This window comes from Lytechinus variegatus, chromosome 9 (assembly GCF_018143015.1).
Source record: "Lytechinus variegatus isolate NC3 chromosome 9, Lvar_3.0, whole genome shotgun sequence".
NCBI classification, from domain to species: domain Eukaryota; kingdom Metazoa; phylum Echinodermata; class Echinoidea; order Temnopleuroida; family Toxopneustidae; genus Lytechinus; species Lytechinus variegatus.
Window position 1 is genome coordinate 35143553 of NC_054748.1, and position 21626 is coordinate 35165178.

General features: G+C 36.0%; 1 protein-coding gene across 3 annotated transcripts in view; it reads left to right on the forward strand.

Moving 5' to 3' along the window:
* The window catches only part of LOC121422088 (DENN domain-containing protein 2B-like), a 70490-nt gene that overhangs the window by 11005 nt on the left and 37859 nt on the right, over positions 1–21626 (forward strand). For 2 of the 3 annotated variants that reach the window (XM_041616897.1, XM_041616899.1), the window contains exons 1-2: positions 12929–14815; positions 17038–17149. In XM_041616897.1, coding sequence (XP_041472831.1) covers positions 14744–14815; positions 17038–17149 — 184 coding nt within the window. In that variant the 5' untranslated portion in view covers positions 12929–14743. Of the gene's footprint in view, positions 1–12928; positions 14816–17037; positions 17150–21626 lie in introns of those variants that run through there. The other variant, XM_041616898.1, reaches the window with a different exon arrangement.

Sequence of the window (21626 nt, forward strand, 5' to 3'; positions counted from 1 at the left end):
TCATGGCCTATAGAATTGACATAATGGTATTTCAAATTGAATCACAAATGTCAATACTGAGCCAAGCATTACCATAAGAGAGGTCAAAATGTAAGGGGCACACCGAGATCGATCTAATCAGCTTAAGCGCAGGCCTGACCCTGCATTGTGCAACCTCACTAAAGATAGAACACACACACTACGGGTGATGACATCTCGAAGGAAATGAATCCGTAAACACAAACACTCCGCCAATAAAGCAGGGAGGCCCGCGCTCGGTATCCCCAGATATGCACGTCGTCGCAGGAAATAACTGGCTGTAGCTGTCATTCCCTTGCAACGTCGGGTTAGTCAAAGTTCGCAGAGGAACCCTTTTCGGCGTGATTCTGATGGATTCAGCATCAGGGTAGCAACTTTAGAGGATTGTTTGAAACTGAGAGTTTGAACATACTTGTAGAAGGGAGGGATGCATTGAAATGATGTCTGAGGGTTGGTGCATACCTGTGCAGGAACCTGTGTAAGTTCTAATGGGGTTGGCAGATTCAGTTGTTCACTGAGATCCAACTTTGGGGGAACATTTCAAACTACAAGTTGTAACATCTCGCACGGAGTATTTTCATGAGGGAAGGATGGAATTGATTGAAACAATTACTAAGGATTGGTACATTGTCCACGGAGACCTGTGTAAGCGTGCCAACAGGTTGGCAAATCCACTTGTTCACCTCGATCCCTTGTGACTCTTTGGAAATATGACTTTGATAACTCCAGGTACTTCTTCACACCACTGACTGATCTCCTGGGCCACCCTTCTCTCTTCATTGATCAGCAACCTTGATTCTATATATGCCTCTGAACTAGAACTTCAATTCCTGTTGAAAGGACCAAACCATTTACAAGTTGGCGACAGATACTAGACCACAACCATCATCTCTAATTCGAAGCTGTATCTCTTTACCTCGTGGGACCTCTTCCATATGTTCATCTTTATTTCAGTTTGCTGATGCCTACCATTCTTTCTCACTTGTTCATGGAATGCTTCTATACAGGATCATCTTTCTCAATTTCAAATTTCTCATCTACTTCTAAAGAAAAACTATTCTTTTGTGATTACTTGTAAATGCCAAAAAGCACTTTCATCCTTTGTTTCCATTTGCGTTGGCTTCATATTTTTATTTTATGCTAATACGAATTTCTGAATTCTGTGTCCTGACACCAAATAGTATCACTTCTTGATACATGCAGCTGTAACTGTTAAGCTTGGTTAGAATTAATGATTTCTGTTAATAGAACCTGGCGTCTTCAATTTGCACATACAAACTGCAGTCTTCTGATACTCTTGTTGCCCTGATTTAGTCTTAACTTGGACCTTGGATCATCATTTTTCACTTGTCTCTTGAATTACTCCCCGTGAAATATGAATGAATTTTTCATGTTTTCTATATCTATTGATCGGATGAAATGTTTAAACCTAGGTTTTCATAGATTTCATCTTGAATTTGAAGCTTTGCCTCTTTCTCAATCACATCATAAGTGTTGATTGTGTTCTTGAGTGTTAAGAGTGGATTTTTTCCTTCCAAGAAAACTCTTGCGTCGATACTAAGCTGGCTGGATAACATGATCATTCTTAAGACTGAACTTCTGCAAGTCACACTCTTCTGTTGATATAGCAACGGGCAAACAGGATAATTCTTCAGAGTGAACTTAACTTCACAGTATTTCTTGTATTGCTCCAAGCATTTGGACAAGAGGATCTGATATTAACATTGTCACATCGTTTTGATAAAATCTTTTGAAGTGAACCATCAGGAAATGTTTGGAGAAAGTGAAGAATCCCTATTCTGTTACTGATATATAACCTTTGCCTGTGGAAATCAAATTAGCTTTTCAAATGTCACATTATTCACATCATAATGGATTGATTAAGTCTTTGCGGATGACGAATCTTGTTCAGAAATAACGGTGGAAATATGTTGCCTGTTTAAACGTCATTTCATTCACATTAAAGATACTTGTGTGTTGACTTTTGGCAATTATTCCCACACAGCCAAGCTGTGAGACGGATATCAGAGGAATACCTATACCTAAAAGAGGTTTTTATATTCTTAGTTTTATTTGCTGCTAAGACACCTGCCAAGATGTTGCTTGCGATGCCGCAATATCAGCATCGTTCTCGTATGCCTGATATCATCACGTCAACGGAGTATCAGCTTCGCCCTAGAAAGGTATATTCATTTGTAGTAGGTCCATGGTATATTTATCAACTTTAATTTTTTTTCTTTTGAAATTTTATTGATTTTCAGATGATTTTTTTTTTTTTTGGGGGGGGCGGGGTGATTTGAGGTCATTTAACTGTCTAAATGAATAGATGAAAAATGGTGTAGTTGCACATTCCAGACTTTCTCTTTTTTCCTTTTTGACTGCTCACATTAAAGGGATGGTCCGGGCTGAAAATATATCTTAATACATAGAGTAAAATTCACTGAGCAAAATGCTGAAAATTTCATCGAAAATCGGATCACAAATAATAGTAGTTATTGAAGTTTAAAGTTTAGCATATTCACTTTCTGTTTTCTTATGTTATTACATGAAATCATTATTTTTTTCCTTATTCATACTTGTGTGAATAATATGTCTCCCTTATAATGAAATAAGTTTCCGCAATTAATATCTAATGCACTAAATCAGTTGTCAATCCATTTTTTCTAGTTCTTGGAGGAAAAAATTTGAATAAACCTAATTTCATATAATAAAATACAAAAGATCAAGTGGGGATGTGACATCATCAGCCCACCAAATGAATATTCATGACTGTTTTCACAAAATGTTGCTAAACTTTGAAATTCAATAACTTTGTTATTTGTTATCCGGTTTTGATAAAATTCTCGGCATTTTCCTCAGTGAATTCTCTATTTATTAAGCTATAAATACTTTCGGCCCGGACCACCCATTTAATTCTTTCTTTTTATTTCATTTTATTTGAAATACCATAAGGGGTGATAATTGACCCTTTCCATCCCATTGGGTTTTCATTCTGTTGACATTGAAAGAAATGATTTGATAGCAATATCCTGTCATTGATATCACCCAGGCAGGGCTTAAATGTAGCTATATTACCCTCCAAAGTTCCCATCTTAATCCCCTGTGACTGTGAGGGATTAATCAACGAGTCTCCGAGACCCACCATGCACAAAAAATGAAATTTACACAACCAGCATCATATTAAAACCAAATGATAGGAACATACACTACAAATTTCTGTTAGATGTATGTTTTACTTTCCTGCCTAGGTAGTGAAGAAATGAAGTAGACAAATTATGTTTTTTTTAATTGAGTTTGTTAGTACATTGTTTTTTTAATGAAGTACTTTGATGAGTTTCAGAGTGCATTAGATTGCAACTGAAGTATTTTCAAATTTTGCTTTTGATATGCACAGTATGCATTTGTTCTATTGTGTGAAAGTGTAATGAATGTTTAGGTAACATAGTCCACAGAGCAGCACACTTCTACCACAGATAGCACACAGTGCGACACACTTCTAGCATAGACCATGCAAAGCGCGACACACTTCTACCTAAGATAGAACACAATGTAACACACTTCTACCACAGATAGCACACAGTGTGACTCACTTCTAGCAAAGACCATACAAAGCGCTACACACTTCTACCTAAGATAGAACACAATGCAACACACTGCTACCACAGATAGCACACAGTGCAACACACTTCTAGCATAGACCATGCAAAGCGCTACACACTTCTACCTAAGATAGAACACAATGCAACACACTGCAACCACAGATAGCACACAGTGCAACACACTTCTAGCATAGACCATACAAAGCGCTACACACTTCTACCTAAGATAGAACACAATGCAACACACTGCTACCACAGATAGCACACAGTGCAACACACTTCTAGCAAAGACCATACAAAGCGCTACACACTTCTACCTAAGATAGAACACAATGCAACACACTGCTACCACAGATAGCACACAGTGCAACACACTTCTAGCATAGACCATACAAAGTGCTACACACTTCTACCTAAAATCAAACACAATGCAACACACTGCTACCACAGATAGCACACATCGCGACACACTTCTATCATAGACCATACAAAGCGCGACACACTTCTACCTAAGATAAAACAATGCAACACACTTCTACCACAGATAGCACACAGTCCGACACACTTCTAGCATAGACAATGCAAAGTGTGACACACTTCTACCTAAGATAGAACACAATGCAACATACTGCTACCACAGTTAGCACACAGTGCTACACACTTCTACCACAGATAGTACATAGTGCAAGATACTACCACAAATATTAAACAGTGCAATTTACTTTAAATTTGTGTATACTCCAGATGTACCTCAGTATACTCCATGATAATGTTTGTTGTACCTGAAAAGATCAAAGCCGTATACTTGAGATATCAGTGGAATAAAGAACACCATCTACTCTTATAATGGAAAATCTACAATTAATCACATGATTCACCTTGACAGATCCTCAGATAGCAATGTATGGAATAGTATTTGTCATATAATCTGCAGGTCTCGTGGCTGAAGATAGGAAGTAGATAAAATATGTATTACATCAAAACATCCTGGTCATACGTATCAAATGTAGATATTTTTATGTTGTGTTTTCAACTGAATTGTGTAATTCCTGTTGGTTTTGAGCAGGGAACATCTGGTTCTAATAGGAAATGTGTTAGGAAAATACATGTCTGACAAAACAGAAAGCATGGATGATAGGTCTTTAAAAAAAAAGATGGTATCTAAGGAGGCATGGGTGCGACGTCAATTCAACGTCTTTAACTGACGTCATTATAATCATATTTCTGGTTTATTAGATTAAAATGTAACAACAAATTTTTCTTACAAAAATACATACACATTAGCTTAACCTGTTGATCCGGGCCAACTTAGCATATCGGGTCTGGTCAGTCAAAATGGCTCTGTGAATGAAGCCTTTCGAGCATTTCTCTGTGGAATTGTCTTTACATTATTCCATTCATGATGAACTTTTCAAATGGTGCATTTTGCCTTTGCAATGGAAGCAAACAAAAAATTCACCCTTACAGGCTTGCACTGCCATGTCAAAAGGCTGTCACATTTGGACATTTTTTACCAGTGTATACCAAGGTACATATAATTAACAGGCCATGTTGTCATTTAATCCTTTTTCCTGATATAACACATTTTATTCTTAATATCAAGAATATCTCTTGTCAATGGCACAAAATACTAAGAATTCTGAATCTGTTATATCAAAATATAATTTTGGTTTTAACAAAATGCAATTCTGAATATGAAAAAAATGATTAAATGAGAAAATAGCTTGCCATATATACACTGGATAAAACCTACATGTGTGACTGACAGCCCCATCAGCAATAACATTCCAGGGCCCCATTGTATAAAAATTACCATTATGGTAACTTTACCATCCAATGGTAATTACCATGACAACAATGCTCATCAGCCAATCAAAATCAAGTATTCCATTGAAGATACCATTGGCTGGCAGACTATAATGGTAATTTTAATGCAACGGCCTCCAGAGGACCCATGTCAAGCAGTTGTATCTTGGAATAACCTGGTTTACTTAATTAGGTTACCAAGCTCAGGAGAAGGAAGAGGCCTGACCATGCTTCAGTGATATGTTTGGAAAGTTTCTTCTCTGCTCGGTAATTGCATTAGACCAAGGGAAAGAGGGAGTTTATCTACCTAAACAAACTGAATATTTTTGATATTTTCAATCAATTCAGATAAGGTGTCTGCAGTTACCAGCTAAACATTGAATTAACAGTAAACCCTCAATATTTTGAGTTAAATTTTGAACTTTTTGATGTAAATAATTTGATTTTTTGAAATACATTTATTTGTAAGATCCATGTCAAATCTGGAGTTCAATTGGTTACTTACAACAGCCAATATTGATTTACTTAGAATTGTGTGATTTGGAATGCAATGTACTGTTTTGTATCTTCATTGGATTAAAAATTTGATTATCTGATCAAAATATGTGTACATGTCAGTATAACCTGTCGACATGTGCATTCTTCAATTCCAATGTATTTTGTATAGGGGCCCTCTCTATTCAGTAGGCAATGGGTTAAATGACTACTTATAACAATAATATCAGGTTCTTGCAAAGAAATGTCAAATCCTATTAGACATTTTCAATTGGTACCGCACAGTTATATTCCTTTTCCTGTTGGTATTACGATTGTGTTTAGGCATAGTGTCATGTCAGATTCCGTATATTTTCACATAAAAAGTCACTTGTCAAGGTCTAATGATGTTCTTGCTGGGTTAGAAGCAAGTACCTTGCGAGTTCTAACAAAGACCAGAGACTTAACCTTTAAACAACATTGGTGTTCCAAACTTACATGTATATATTATGCTAGGATGCTACGTCTTCCATACGCTTCTCCCCGTTCGGACAGGGATTTGTGTCTTAATTCTCCAGAAAGCTAGTCATAATCATCCGAATCACGTAGAAGTCACGAAGTGAATGTGATGCTTTGGTTAAATCCTAGATCAATAAGACTGCAACTGAATGCTAGGCAGCTGAGCCACTCTTCCTTAAATCCCCTAAGGAGATATCAGTAATCCCAATTGCCCTCAGAGTAGATATGATATCATCTGATTCTTTGGAATGCGACCAAGGAAGTAATGTGCCTCCAGAGGATAACCTTGGAGTCACATGGAAGGAGCTTAGGTCTTCCATGCCCTTCTCTCCATGTTGACAGGGATTTGTGTAAGATTTCCATTTACATCTGTAATAAGCTATTGAAATCATAGCATCTGATAGGCCTAGAGTGAATTTATCAATGAAAATGGATGATCATGAAGGAATGCTACATCTTCCATGCACTTCTCTTAATTCAGACAGGGATTTGTGAATCATTTTACACTTACAACACCTTTATTGAAATCCTTGTGTCTTATTGGTCATGAGTGAGTTAATCCATGAAAACTTGATATTCATTTAGTCATATCATATACTTCATTCACACAGGGATTTGTGTAAGATATTCATTTAATACCAGTGTTAAAGGCTATTTATGATTTTAATTTACAACTGTTAGCTATCAAAATGTTAACATGTGATTGGACATGCATTAATCATTGAAAACTGGATATTTTCATTGGAAACTCGTATCTTCAATGCACTTCTCTCAATTCAGACAGGGATTTGTGTGTGATGTTCACTGACAACTGAACAAAAAGCTATTGAAATCATAACATCTGATTAGCCGTGAGAGAGAATTAATCAATGAAAAGTGGATATAATTCTTCCATGCCCTTCTCTTCATTCAGACAGGGATTTGTGTATGGTTTTTCACTTACATCTCTTATAATCTATTGAAATTTAGCATCTTAATGCCAAAGAAAGAGAGAATTAATGATTGAAAACTGTGATTTCAGTGTGATTTTCCACTTACATCTGTTCTATTAAGTTATTGAAATCTTAGCATCTGATTAGGCAAGAGTGAATTAATTAGTAAATACTGGATATTCATGGAGTCACATCACATGGAGGATGGATATACATCTTCCATGCTCTTCCCTCCATTGAGACAGGGAATTGTGTATGGTTTTCACTTACATCTCTTATATTATCTATTGAATCTAACATCTTCATGCCAGAGAGAATTAATCAATGAAAACTGGCTATTCATTAATTATCATTACATCTTCCATGCTCTTCTCTCTATTTAGACAGGGATTTGTGTAGGCCTAGATTTGTGTATGATTTTTCACTTACAACTGTTGTAAGATTGGAATCCTAGCATCTGATTAGCCGAGAGAGAAGTAATTAATATATACTGGAGTGGATATTCATAACTCACCAGGAGGAACGTTCTCTTTCGTGCCCTTCTCTCCATTTGGAGAGGGATTTTGTTTGATTTTCATTTATTGTGTAATATACGCTATTGAAATCTTTGCACCATTCTGATTGATACGATTCTGCTGTTTTGTTCTTTCTAAAATCTTTTAATCATTTTTTTTTTAATTAAAGGGTCACTCTTTGTGGAGGTGCGGTGGTCAAGTGGTCTTACGCACTTAATAGACACATGGAAATCTGAGGTTCAATCCCGCCACAATACTTATGCCCTTAACCAAGGCATTTATACAACAATTCTGTTTCATTCTGCTTTGAAATAGATGGAAATGCTAAGGGCATTTTTGGTAACAATTAGCGCACACTTTTGTTGAAGAAGAAGTAAATTGTTTTCAGTTTGATGCATGGGGAAGCCCACTCACATCGAAGGTAGTCATCCTGTGCATATAGCCAGCCTCCGATCTTCCGTTCAGGATGATGATTACATAACAATTTGTGCTTGTGACCACACAAATTAATTGTACCTCATTTAGCCCAAATCCATATATCTCTGATATCTAATTTTAACCGACACATAAACAACAGCGTCCTATTCAGGAAAAGAAATGGCCCATTGGGGTGACTTGATGCATATTAACTTCTGGATTGTTTGACTCTGATGATTCATGCATTGTGGTTTCATTGTTGAGAACAAACGTTTAAAATTTCTTGTGCTGTCAACGCTGCTTTCTATTTATGACCCTGAAAATTCTTAAGCATATGTATTAGATTTCAAGAATAAAAGATACACATACATGCCAATCGTTCCCTTTTTAGACTATTTGTTCCTCTTTTTTTTGCTATGAATACACCAATACTTTTTTTGTATGATTTGTTACTTTCTTTAAATTAAATTTTCCGATCATGGAGTATGTATTATACACTACCAACGGGATTCGCACTTGTATGTACATTGATGATGCGGAAAGGTTGAGAGATTTTTAAGAAAATTTAAAAAAAAATTCGCGAAGAATTATCAAACTATGTGATCTGTATCTGCTGGAAATGTACATTTTTGGCTTTTCTTTGTATTTTTCTGATACAGGGACACTTAACACGGAATATAGTTTTTATTCTGATATGAAGAGTTTAGTTGCAAAAGGGTTAGGTCCACTCCAAGAATTATTAATTATCCCATATTGCAATATTCTTATGCGAAATTGAATTTTCATGATACCCTACCATGAAAACATAAAATTGGGCATAAGAGAAATCTACCTGGCTTTGTATTTTCAAAATATTCTTTTCCAAAAAAAATTTTGTGTGGACCTAAGTAACCCCTTTGCAACTAAACTGAAATGGACGGAACCCCTTTTGAAAAAAAAGTAATGTTTCTTTGCCATTTTATTTCACTTTTTAATAGGAATTTCAACTTTTCTTGGGTATCATCTGATAGAGCTACTAAAAATCTATACATTGAGACATAAAAATCAAATTTGATGAAAAATGGACCTAACCCCTTTTGCAAGTGAGATCTTCAACATATTTGGTAACAAGACATGTGCTCCGGCCACTGTTACTCCTGGCTTTATTTCGTCTAAGTTGTAGGGTTAGAGTTTGGGTTGCAATAGGGTTTTATGTTAGGTTTAGGGTTAGCATAGGATATAGTGTTGAATCCAAGATTGAAGTTGGTCATTCCATTAATGTGAGGAATTTGCTGCACATGGAGCAATTGTCACTGGAGCAAATGTCATAGAACAACAATATTCATTCACACAGCAACAAAGAATGTTTGAATCATGATTTAAAACTCTATTAAACATACACCTTTTCTGTCTGTGTGTGAATGGGTCTATCATTCGGTGCAAATCTTGCAGTGCTTATATCAGAAGCAATATGATACACTTGAGTGTCTGGCATATCATTGAAACATTGTAAACAAATATAATCTAATTAACATTGGAGTGATATACATCAAGGACTGTCAGTTCATGTTCTTTCAACTCAGTGTCACATGGATTTAAAAATGTTATTGAAGTTTCGGTTATGAAATGGTTGCTGAGAATAAAATGCAATGAGAATTGTTATAATTTTTTGTAATACAGTGATAAATCTGTCGAAAATTAGAACCAACCTATCCAAAATGAAAAAAATATTTTAGCTCAAAATGTTTTTTTTTGCAAATGCGATAGTAGGAGTATGAATTCGAATGTTCCATTCATTTGTAAAACAGGATATGTAATGTTTATTTGTAAAAGTGAAAATGAAAATGAAATGAATGCCACTCACTTTGTTAAAACCCAAATGGGGGATTACCCTAATGGACCATTATATAGCTCGAGAGAAAGGGCAGAATAGAATAGATTATACCTGGCGATTTTTGTACAAAAAAAATTAAATTGCTCTCTCTATAGTTTAAGTAAAACAAACCTAAATTTATAATCCTCTTCTGGTCTTTAGTCTCTGCCATAAGGAAATGATTTAGTGGCTATTAAAATAGAACAATGAATTTAGTTTACTTGAACAAAAATATGGAAGTTTAACATGTCTGACATGATTTGGCTTTCCTGTATCATATCAAATATTTGTTAACATCCTGCTATCACCAGCTTTTCCTCAATTATCTTTGGAAGAGTGCTGTCCCAGTAATTTTTTCCCAAATCCTCGAATTTTAGTGCCAAAAATAAACCTGGCAACCACTTTCAGTAACCTGATAACTTTTTCAAATTACACGAATACTACAAATTTGGTGATATATAGGTCAAATTAATATCAACTGGTAAATCAGAAGAACTTGACTGTCCTTTTTCGGTCCTGTAATTCCCTAAATCCAATTTTCTTATGAAACTGGCTTATTCGTGATGCTGCCAGACCACAGTGGTAATATGGGCTGTAACAGAAACTACAACAGAGTCAACTACACAGTCCCATGTCAACCAAAGATATTGTATTCCCCACGTGTTAAAGTGAAAGTACATTTGTGGGGAAGTTATACTTATTTTTGTTAGCTTTCTACATCTTTGTACTATACTCTTTGTTATTCAGAATAATTATGAGAGCAGGGAATCCCCCTGACTTGAGTACACTGCAAACGATTGCTTTTCATTTAATTTTCAATAATTCCCTAATATGCCTACAAAACAAGCTGAAATGTTTGGGTTAAATATCTATTTTTGTAATCATTTTTTCATTCAGTATTATTTAAACAGGGTAGCCCTGTCAGTAGTCAAATACTGTTGTACTTGGGGGGGCCCTGTATAATATAATATAAAAGAAAACAAAACAAAATAAAACTACAATACAAATGGAAAATACAAATCCTAAACATAAACAGATGGAAATTTTAGGTGTACAGCATCTTCAGTAACAACAGAAATTGTATATAAAATTAGGTGGTTGCAAACCGCCTCGATCACAAGAATCCCCGTTAAATTACGAGAACTTTTTAAGGCTAAAAAATACCTGTTAATTATTCCTGCATTCACACCACCCCGAAACACATCCTTCGGGATAAGTTCCCGAAGTTGCGAGCATGCGCAGTGTGGTCTGATAAGCAGGTAAGGCGGGAGATTCAAAATCAAAGCCCAGCAGCCACCCACGCCGCCGCGCCCAACAACACGCTGGGATAAAAGTTCCCGTAATTTGCTTTCACATTGCCAAAATACCTGCGACCGTGGAAAAATCCCCACGAAAGAAAATACCCGCTAAATAGTAGGTACTTGGCAAAATTACAAGAACTTTCGCATGGATTTTTCCAAGGTCGCAGCTATTTTGGTAATGTGAAAGCAATTTACGGGAACTTTTAGCCCAGCGTGTCGTTGGGCGTCGGCGCCGTGGGTAGCTGCTGGGCTAGTGATTTTGAATCGCCTTGCCTGCTTATCAGACCATACTGCGCATGCTCATAACTTCAGGAACTTATCCCGATGTTTCGGGGCGGTGTGAATGCAGGAATAATTAATGGGTAATTTTAGCTTTAAAAAGTTCTCGTAATTTAACGGGGATTCTTATGATCCAGGCGGTTTGAAACCACCTATTTAGTACCTAGTGTGGCACCACAGAGGGCAGGAGGTAGACAAGACAACCCCCAATGATTTTTTTTTATATTGAAAAAAGGGGAAAAGAAGATAGAAAAGGAAAAAGAGGGAGAAAAGGAAGACAAACAGAAAGACAGTTAAAAAAGAGAGGTCTGGGCTTTTAACTCTACACATGGTAAAAAAACTGTTTAAAAATTGTATGCAACACTGTAGGAACCTTACAGTAGTTGCTAAACAGTTTTCAACAAGTGTTTAAGATTTTAAACAAAGTTAACTTTTTGTTGTATAATCCTCAACAAACTAAGCTTGGTTGTTAAACAATGACTGTAAGGTTTAATATAGTAAACAGTGTTGTACGAATTTGTAAACAGTGTTTTAATTGTGTAATACCTCAATAAATTTGATTGAGGAAAAACACGACCTCACCTTGTGGTTGACCTGCTCCCCCTTTGTGCCCACCCTCACCCCATCAGAATATCTTGGTGGCACTCGTGTAACGTTATTTGGAAGATGGAAACGTGGAAACATTTTATGAGGTATCAAATTCTATCAATGATAAAAGTCATGACCAGGCCTTAACTTTCCCTTTAAATATTCAAAATGTCTCTAATCAATAGCACGCATTAAACCTAGAAAGACTATTAATAACATATCCCTTAACTCCAGTAGGGGCTCAAGTTATAGGTTCACCCGGTCACGAGACTCTCTCTGCATCCGATGGGGGAAAAGTGCACAAGCGAGACGTTAGCAACCATTAATTGCGTTCTTCTCGTTAATCATTTCCTGTTTCGAGGTAACATTCATGTAGTGCTGCCTTATGCAGGTTACCTCTCTGCCTTCTTCTCTCGCCCACCTACACGTACCTCGGATCCCGTCCAGTGTTTGCCATTTTAATTTATTTTCTAATTATAGTGCAGATATTTAACTGGGATTCTACAAATTGTGGCTGCTAGCTGATTACTTCTCGGTATTATGTAGCAGTTTTATCATTACCTCTCTCCAGGATATTATACACTTTGTCGTCACATCCCTGTAGCAAATCTAGGAATAGCTTGATGCTTTTGGTGATATGATTCATATGACTGTCGTGAATCCCTTTATGAACTCTGCTACCCATCTTGAACTAGACTTGAGAAAAAAAATCTGATCAAGTCATTGAGGAATCTGGGACGTTAGCTGTTACATTGTTATTCTTTCAATCATTAAACTGTTGTCTCTGAATGCTAATAGACTTACTCTGCATCAAGAGAAAGGTCTTAATTGACTGAACAAAAATAAAGTTTCACATCCCAATAAGGCTTTATTTCTGCTTCAGATATCTACCTAATTTTAACTATGAAATACTCCACAGTTTTTTAGGATCTCAAGGCCTATTCATCCATGTTCGACCAACCTTGGACCTGCATTGTCATCTCTGTTAGGTCATACTGGATCAACATTTAAGAGTGTATTAACCCTTGTTCTGCATGAACTAAGTTGTCCGTTCATAGAAATCTGCTGGAATTTAGATATTTATCTCAAAATCTATTACTTTTAAAAGATCGATCAATGTCCTCACCAACATTGGCCTATGATTTATGTTGTAGCCTGGCCAGTAAATGATTCTCCAAGTATTGACACATTAAAGACATCGCCCTAACCGACACTGCTAGGGGTCAGACAGTTATTAAAACTGACAAGTGACGTTGGCCTCATCAGGAACTCAATCCCTAATCCCCCAACATTGAACTGTTTCCAACGTCATCCTCAAGTCCGCATCTAGTTAGCTTAACCCGATGACTCCAAGATTCTCCTAATCCAGTAGACTTAGCACAGGAACTACCAGGCTGGCATATATGCAATTGGCTGAAAAAGAGCAATATTAGGACTTTCTCAAGGAGAAATCTTCAAGGAGAGGGATGAATTTGCACCCAAGACATTGACCTGGTCCCATATTTTAGCCTCTTACTTCCTATTCTACTGAAAGATACCCCAAACGTTAATGAGTTGTGCTCAATTGGCCTTAGAACGAGGAGGAAACAACTAATTTTCATGAGTGCGGGAGGGTATCGGCAGCTATTTATGATCATTACAGAGCATCGGTAGATTAGTTTCCACTGCTGCCCTCCTGTGTATTGTTCCTATATAGAATGGGTATTCAGTGCGTGACAGCAACCATGGTGCCTTCATAGCTCATATCATTAGTAGCAGGAATATATATCAACTGGGTAGCAACGATAGACCCAGAGAAGTTCTCTCTGGGATGACTTGCAGTATGATATCTCAAGGATCATGTACAGGAATATCATCAGTGCAGTGCCTGTCATAGAATATTAACTCTTTACGTTGCCAATACCCTTGGATTGGATTGTACAATACATACTGGTATGGAAGAACTGATTGTTTTGTTTTTACAGGCAGCTGCGTCCTTACTCATATTCTCAGGGATTTGTTTTGTGGTATACTGATTCACTCTTAGCTGACATCGCAGAGTGAACACCAAGGATTTTTAGAAACACGTCTATTCGAGTCGTCTACTAGAAATAAACTGTTCAACCAGTTTAAGGTTCTTGATGTTGTTGGCTACTGTCTGACCTTTATCAAGAGGTTGCTTCCCGATTCGCATGACTAACCACTGTCAGGCAATATTTAAATTTGATTTTCTGCGATCGATATTCGGACAATGTGCCTTATAACTTTGAGCTGTGTCATCTTTCCTGTAATAGCAATCACCGTGCCCTTTGGGTCCCTTTTCAGTTAATTTGAACTGCTGAAAGCAAAAGGATCTCTCTGTAAATGCTTGGAGTTTAGCGCAGTCCGGGTCCTAAACGTGACAGGATAAAGCTGTTCGACTGCCAGGGACTTAAAGGGATTAGTCAGCAGATAATCTAATCCAATGCCTGTGAGCGGATTTATCACAACGACATCTAACATGGTGTCTCGCCATGAACATGGTACCTCAACATTGGTATGTGATTCGGGATATTGGATTAAATCATTTAACCTCATTTTTATGGCTGTCTGGAAGGTGGATTTAAAGATTGCGAATGTTATCTGCCACTGTTTCTGTATGTATTCTAGATACAGAAATCAGTATTTCATATCTCAAGTTACTCATGTCTTATAAGACAGATATCCATATAGACTTATGATAGGTTTAACCGGGTGGAGACTGAGTTAGCGTACATGTATATGATGGCTAGGGTCTATGGAAACAATACGATGTAATGAAATCATTCAGTCTTCAAAGGGTTAAATGATTCTAAAAACTTTTGAGAGTCTGAACATCCTTCTATTAGGTTTCATGGAAAAGACTAGACTTGAAATGATGTGTTTAATGTACAATTCAATGCTAATGGTTTGTTTAAAATATGGTCAACTGTGGTGGCATTCCAATTATTTTGATATACTCTCTTTAGAAGTTGATGTTTAACTACATGGATGAATGCCACTTTCAGTGAAGTTTAAGTTACAAAATAGAATTTGTATATTGTTCAGTTTACCTTGATTTTGCCTTTATGTACATTTCTTTTTATAAATCTATAAAACATGTTAATGTCATTTTCTATAACCGGAAATGTACATTCTGTTCTTGAGAAACCCTTCATTTTCATTTCCTTCCTGCATATTTTTATTTCATCAATAAAGCAATATCAAACTCATTTAATCACACTCCTTGATATTAGAATATGGAACCTCCATTACAACCTTGCGCAAATTTATCATTGTACTTTAACATTTTTGATAAACAAAGAGAAAGATTACCTCCATCTATATTGCACATTATATTTCTTGACAGCAGTGTACTAGTAGCTCATGACTCATCATTCCATTTTGAAGCAAGTGATAATTTGACCATCAATTTCCTGATTTTTTATTGGCGAATGTTTCATGAAACAAATAATCAGTGATTTTCACTGGCAACTGTGTTAATCTACTGAAACCCTGGTACCTAATTGGTTCAGAGCACGTAGGTCTCTGAAAATGGAATATTTGGCTTCAGAAAATACCCCTTACAATTGTCATTACATGTACCAAATGCCAAAATATTTATGATATTTGGAATTTTTTATTTTGATATTTTTCCTTTTCACCTCTCACTTTGCAAATATGTGGGACCTACATTAACATTCCTTTCACAGCCATGTGATGTTTGATAAAAATGATAACAATGATTGACATTTACCATGCTTTTTTATTGATACTCTAATGTATTTCAGTTTGGAGGGGGGCACTAAACCATATTGTTGCATACTTGTATGACCATATGTGAAAGGGGTAGTTTTTGCTGGTTGAGGCACGAATGTCGAAAAATAGGGAGGGAAAAACGGTTTACTTCTATAAATCAAATAAAAAATCTCAGTAAAAGTGGTGTATTTTTTATTTTCTCACATTGTGTTTAGGGTGGCAGTCTTTTCAAATGATACATGTATGTATGCATATATGTAGGGGAGATCAGGGTTAGTTGGAACACGGGGTAAGTTGAAACATTGTGATTTTATTTAACGCCTGTTAAATAAATGTATGCAATACTGCCCTCAATTTATTGCTATTAATAATACAACCACGCGTTCCAACTAACCCCTTTCTCCCCTACTGCAGGAAGCCCTTTTTTCTTTTTAATTTTACTGGTTGTTTTAAAAGTCATAAAAGATTTGCAATGTTTGAGCAATTGGCATTTAGAATGTCAAAAAATTTCTTATCACTTGGGGAAAACGGCTCCACTAATTGTAATTTGGCTGAACACAAATGCAATTTCAGGTGATGAGAAGTAGGCATTAGAACCAACACAGAGGCATTTTCTTGTATGTTTCATGAAACTGGGTTTGTTTGCAAGTATTTCAGGAAGTTATTGTTCCATCCAGGAATATCTTAAAATTTATGTTAAAAAAAACCCAACTAGACTCAGAATTAATTGGAGATTTCTTGATTTCTGTGTATAAATCGATTTTGTTACGTAATTACAGGAAAGTAGACAATAGACCATCACATTTTTTATTTAAATCAGAATTGCGTAGGAGACTAGAAATGAACAAAAACTGTACTGGTAAATCTCTGTATCATCTTCCCTATGTATTATTTGATTATGTTTAATGTATTTTGATGTAAATGTGAAATGTACATGATTAAATAAATGCTATTGAAAGAAAAAAAATTGGAGATTTCTTCTACCCTTTTCTTTAATTTCAGATGAGACGGAAGATCAATGATGCGTTCCGCAGGAAGCATCACCACCAGAAGACGGAAGATGACAGGATATCGGTGACCTCCGAAGGAAGTGATTCCGAGGTCAATGAGCAAAGTGAGTGCACTCATGTTTTTCCCTTTGCTATGTCAGGTGTGTTATGCTATTACAATTACTTTCAGAATTTGTGTTGCAGAAGTAACAGAATCTTCATCTCCTTCAAGGGTAACTACTGTACTCTGTGAATGAGTAGGTGGAGATGGTGTCTTCCTGTGGAATGACAGCATGTGGGTTCAAATCTCACTAAGTGGATGAAGCAATGATCTCTTATTAATGGATATATTGATATTACTGTGTTTTTTACTATTACTACTACTACTACTACTACTACTACTACTACTACTACTACTACTACTACTACTACTACTACTACTACTACTACTACTACTACTACTACTTCTGCTACTATTACTGCTGCTGCTACTAATACTATACTACTTCTCCTTTTACCTCTTTTTAACATATTCAGTAACTATGTGATATGCATTTGCATTTTATTAAATCAATGTGAATATATGGTCATTATAAAATGTGCAATGAACCTAAAGGCTGCCGTATTTACTCTATTTTTTTCTTTTTTCTTTTTATAAAAAGTTGTAAGTGTGGTCTTTCAGTTTCATCCAGCGACATCCTGTTCAATTCTCATGAACTCAGTTAGTTAATTATAAACTATATCCTGTATGAGAAAAGGAAGTTCTGCATGGATTCTGTGATATTGAAATATGACCTTGCATTACATGTGATAATAAGTCTTCAGGTCAACAAACTTGTGATCAAATATTTGCTCGTAACTAATGACCCCCCTCCTCCTCCTTCAATCGTTTGAAGTGCATAGCGATCAATTCTAAATGGTAACTAGAGCATGTAAATTTACACATTGGAATCAAATTCAAAATAATATAACAGGAGGCATGGTAGCTCTCCTGGTAGGGTGGTATTTTTGCTATAATCGCCCCGAGTCCCAGTGCATAATTTTATCCCGGGATCATCCAGTTAGTCATCTACGAGGTGCACACAGTATAGGACAAGCTGCAAAGATATTCACATCATTTTGGGTACCCATTTAAGCACCTGGGTGGAGAGTGGGCAAAGTGTCGATTGACGCCTTGCCTATACAATAGAATAGAGATGCTTTAATTGACACCTTGCCTATATAGGGGAGACTGGGGTTAGTTGGAACACGGGGTAACTTAAAACATTGTAATTTTCTTTAAAGCCTGTAAAATAAATTTATGCAATACTGCCCTCAATTTATTGCAATAATAATTCAACAGTGTTGTGTTATTAATAGCAAAAAATTGAGGGCAGTATTTAATAAATTTATTTTACAGGCTTTAAACAAAATTACAATGTTTCAAGTTACCCCATGTTCCAACTAACCCCGGTCTCCCCTACTATAATATTCTGTAATTTAGATGGGGGCTTTCCCTGATTTCAAGCTATGGGTAACTATGGGGTCACGGGCGTGGCTCCGAGAGGGATTTGTACCCATAATCCCTGTTGCATAGGCAACCGGTAATAATACCTTACCCCGCCTGAAATGAACTTGGACATTGTTTAATTTTGCTTTATCTTTTGAGGTTAAATGGAGATTTTGGCTTTGGAAATTTTATCATTCTTGTTGACTATTGTTTTGTTTCTGTTGCTGTTTCTTTGTTAATTTTTAATTTTTTGTTTTGTCGGTATATCGTTGATAATGTGGACAGAATGGTCTGAACAAGCATTACAATGCAAACAAAAATAATAATACTGTTATCATAATGATTATCTGGCAAGTTGGATATATGTGTCATTTTTTTGTTTTTTCTGTAAAACAATGATTTCTCAATAAAGAATTGAGAAATCATTAAATACTGTTTTTAAGACTTATTACTGAATCAACAGGGTTAGGGTCAATTACTTTCTTTAAATTACAATTATGTTATTGAGGAAATGAATTACAATTACCAATTACTTTTGTTAGTTACAATCAGAAGTTCAATTACTTTTGAGAAAAGTCATAAATAAAACCAATTTTTAATTCTTACATACTACCACCTATTTCAGCATGATTCTAAGTAACATAGAAACTGACAAGATGAATGTTTATGTTAAAGAGCAGGGATTCTGCCTTTTACTCGCTTTAATGCTAAAGCAGTTTATATGAAAAAGGTCATGAAATTATATTACATAAATTGAATAAGTTTATTGTAAAGTAATTGAATGTAATCAAAAGTAATTGACAGGAATTTAAGCCAATAACACTTTTTCAATTACAATTACTTTGCTTTTCAAATCTTCAAGTAAAATTACTAAAAAATGTAATTAATTACGTTATTGATCAATTACCTTGTAATTGAGCTAAATCCTGATTCTTAGTTCATATGATTACGCATTTATTGAATTAAACCAAACATATGGTGAAATTCTTAATTTTTAGATCCAAGCCTCTTTTTCAATTGTTTTCTGAATTGACCTATACATAGAAAATTTTAAATATAGATTTTTTACCGTGAATTCTGATAGAATGTCTGTGAATTCAGAAAGAAATTTTGTTCATACTGAAGGTTATCAAAATTCAATATGTATTGTGTACTTTAAAGAAAGTATAAATCTGCGTGAAAACTTGAGCCACAATTTGAAGGGAAAAAAATGTCCCATACTTGAAGTTTTTGCCACTTTGCATTCCTGTATAAGAGTATAAATAGCAAGGATTTATATGTTTTCCTGAGTATCCAGCGACCATTTTTTTGTCTGACCACTAGCCTTTCTTAAGGATGTGAACCTTAATTTCGACTTCCCCAGGAAATGATGGTAAATGTGGTTTGAAAGATCCAAGAGAGTAGGTCATAAAACTCTGGGAAGAGCATTGATCGGACCTAAATTTTGTGAATTTAGATCAAAACTTCTGAGATTATTACACAGGTTGTTGACCATTTGTAGAATGGTTCGCTTTGGCAGTTCTCTCCGAAAGCCAAACTTTGATTGATCATATTACATTTAAAGAATGAAGTGGACGTGGCAATGCTTTACATTGTATATACCACTGAAAGAAAAGATGATGATGGTGACAATGATGATGACGATGATGATGATGATGATGATGATGATGATGATGGTGATAATGATGGTGATGATGATGATGGTGATGATGATGATGGTGATGATGATGATGATGATGGTGATGATGATGATGATGACAATGATGGTGGTGATGATGATGATAAATAATGATGATGATAGTGATAATAATGGTGATGATGATGATGATGATGATGATAAATGATGATGATGATGATAGTGATGATGATGATAAATGATGATGATGATGATAGTGATGATGATGATAAATGATGATGATAGTGATAATGATGGTGGTGGTGATGGTAATGAGGATGATGATGACCATGATAATGGGGATCGTGATGATGACAGTAACAATGATGATAAATATGAATGAAGAATAAGAAGAGGAGATGATGCAGGGGGACAACAAGAATTTACACTTTAGAACCTTAAAATTTCAATCATTTGATTTTCACTGAACTCAATTTCATTCACCTTCTTGTCAACAGCCACGTTTTGGTCTAGATATGAAAAAAATAACGGTTCAAATTTATCCCCAGTCAACTTGTTTTTTCCTCTGCGAGCGGAACAGATATGGGTAATAGAGTTCTGAATCTGCACGTTGAGGAAATTGATCCAATTTCTAGGAGACTCAGAGAGCATATACTGTAGATTTTATATCTAATGTGGTTTCAAAATACCAGTTAATCTAAATTTAGTCAAAGAAGTGGGCTTTGGCAGACATAGATTCTGGGGGGGGGGGGCAGTAGGCCTTTAGTGCCCCCTGCACCTTGTTAACATGCAAATGTTCTCGGTGAGTGGTGGTAACCTGGGGAGCGTTTCATCAACAGTTTCGTCCTACAAGTTGTCAAATCTGACAGCTTTCCTTGATTTTGATTCACTGAGAAGCACTGTGACTGTGGTAACTGTCGGATAAACCCTCTGACGTGATGGTCCATAATCAAAATTTTTGTTGGTTATCAGTTTTTCACAAGACTACCCACTATAGCTTTTTCATTGACCCAAAAGAAAATTTTATTGCCCAAGCATTCAGCTGAGAGACTAGAAATTGTTGTTGAAATGTCCTGTTTAGAGGGGGGGGGGCAGTAGGCCTTGAGTGCCCCCTGCACCTTGTTAACATGCAAATGTTCTCGGTGAGTGGTGGTAACCTGGGGAGCGTTTCATCAACAGTTTCGTCCTACAAGTTGTCAAATCTGACAACTTTCCTTGATTTTGAATCACTGAGAAGCACTGTGACTGTGGTAACTGTCGGATAAACCCTCTGACGTGATGGTCCATAATCAAACATTTTTGTTGGTTTTCATTTTTTCACAAGACTACCTACTATAGCTTTTTCATTGACCCAAAAGAAAATTTTATTGCCCAAGCATTCAGCTGAGAGACTAGAAGTTGTTGTTGAAATGTCCTCTTTAGATCTACCAAAAATCTAGAGTGCTCTCGGAGGCTACCGCAGGTTGTCCTTGACTAG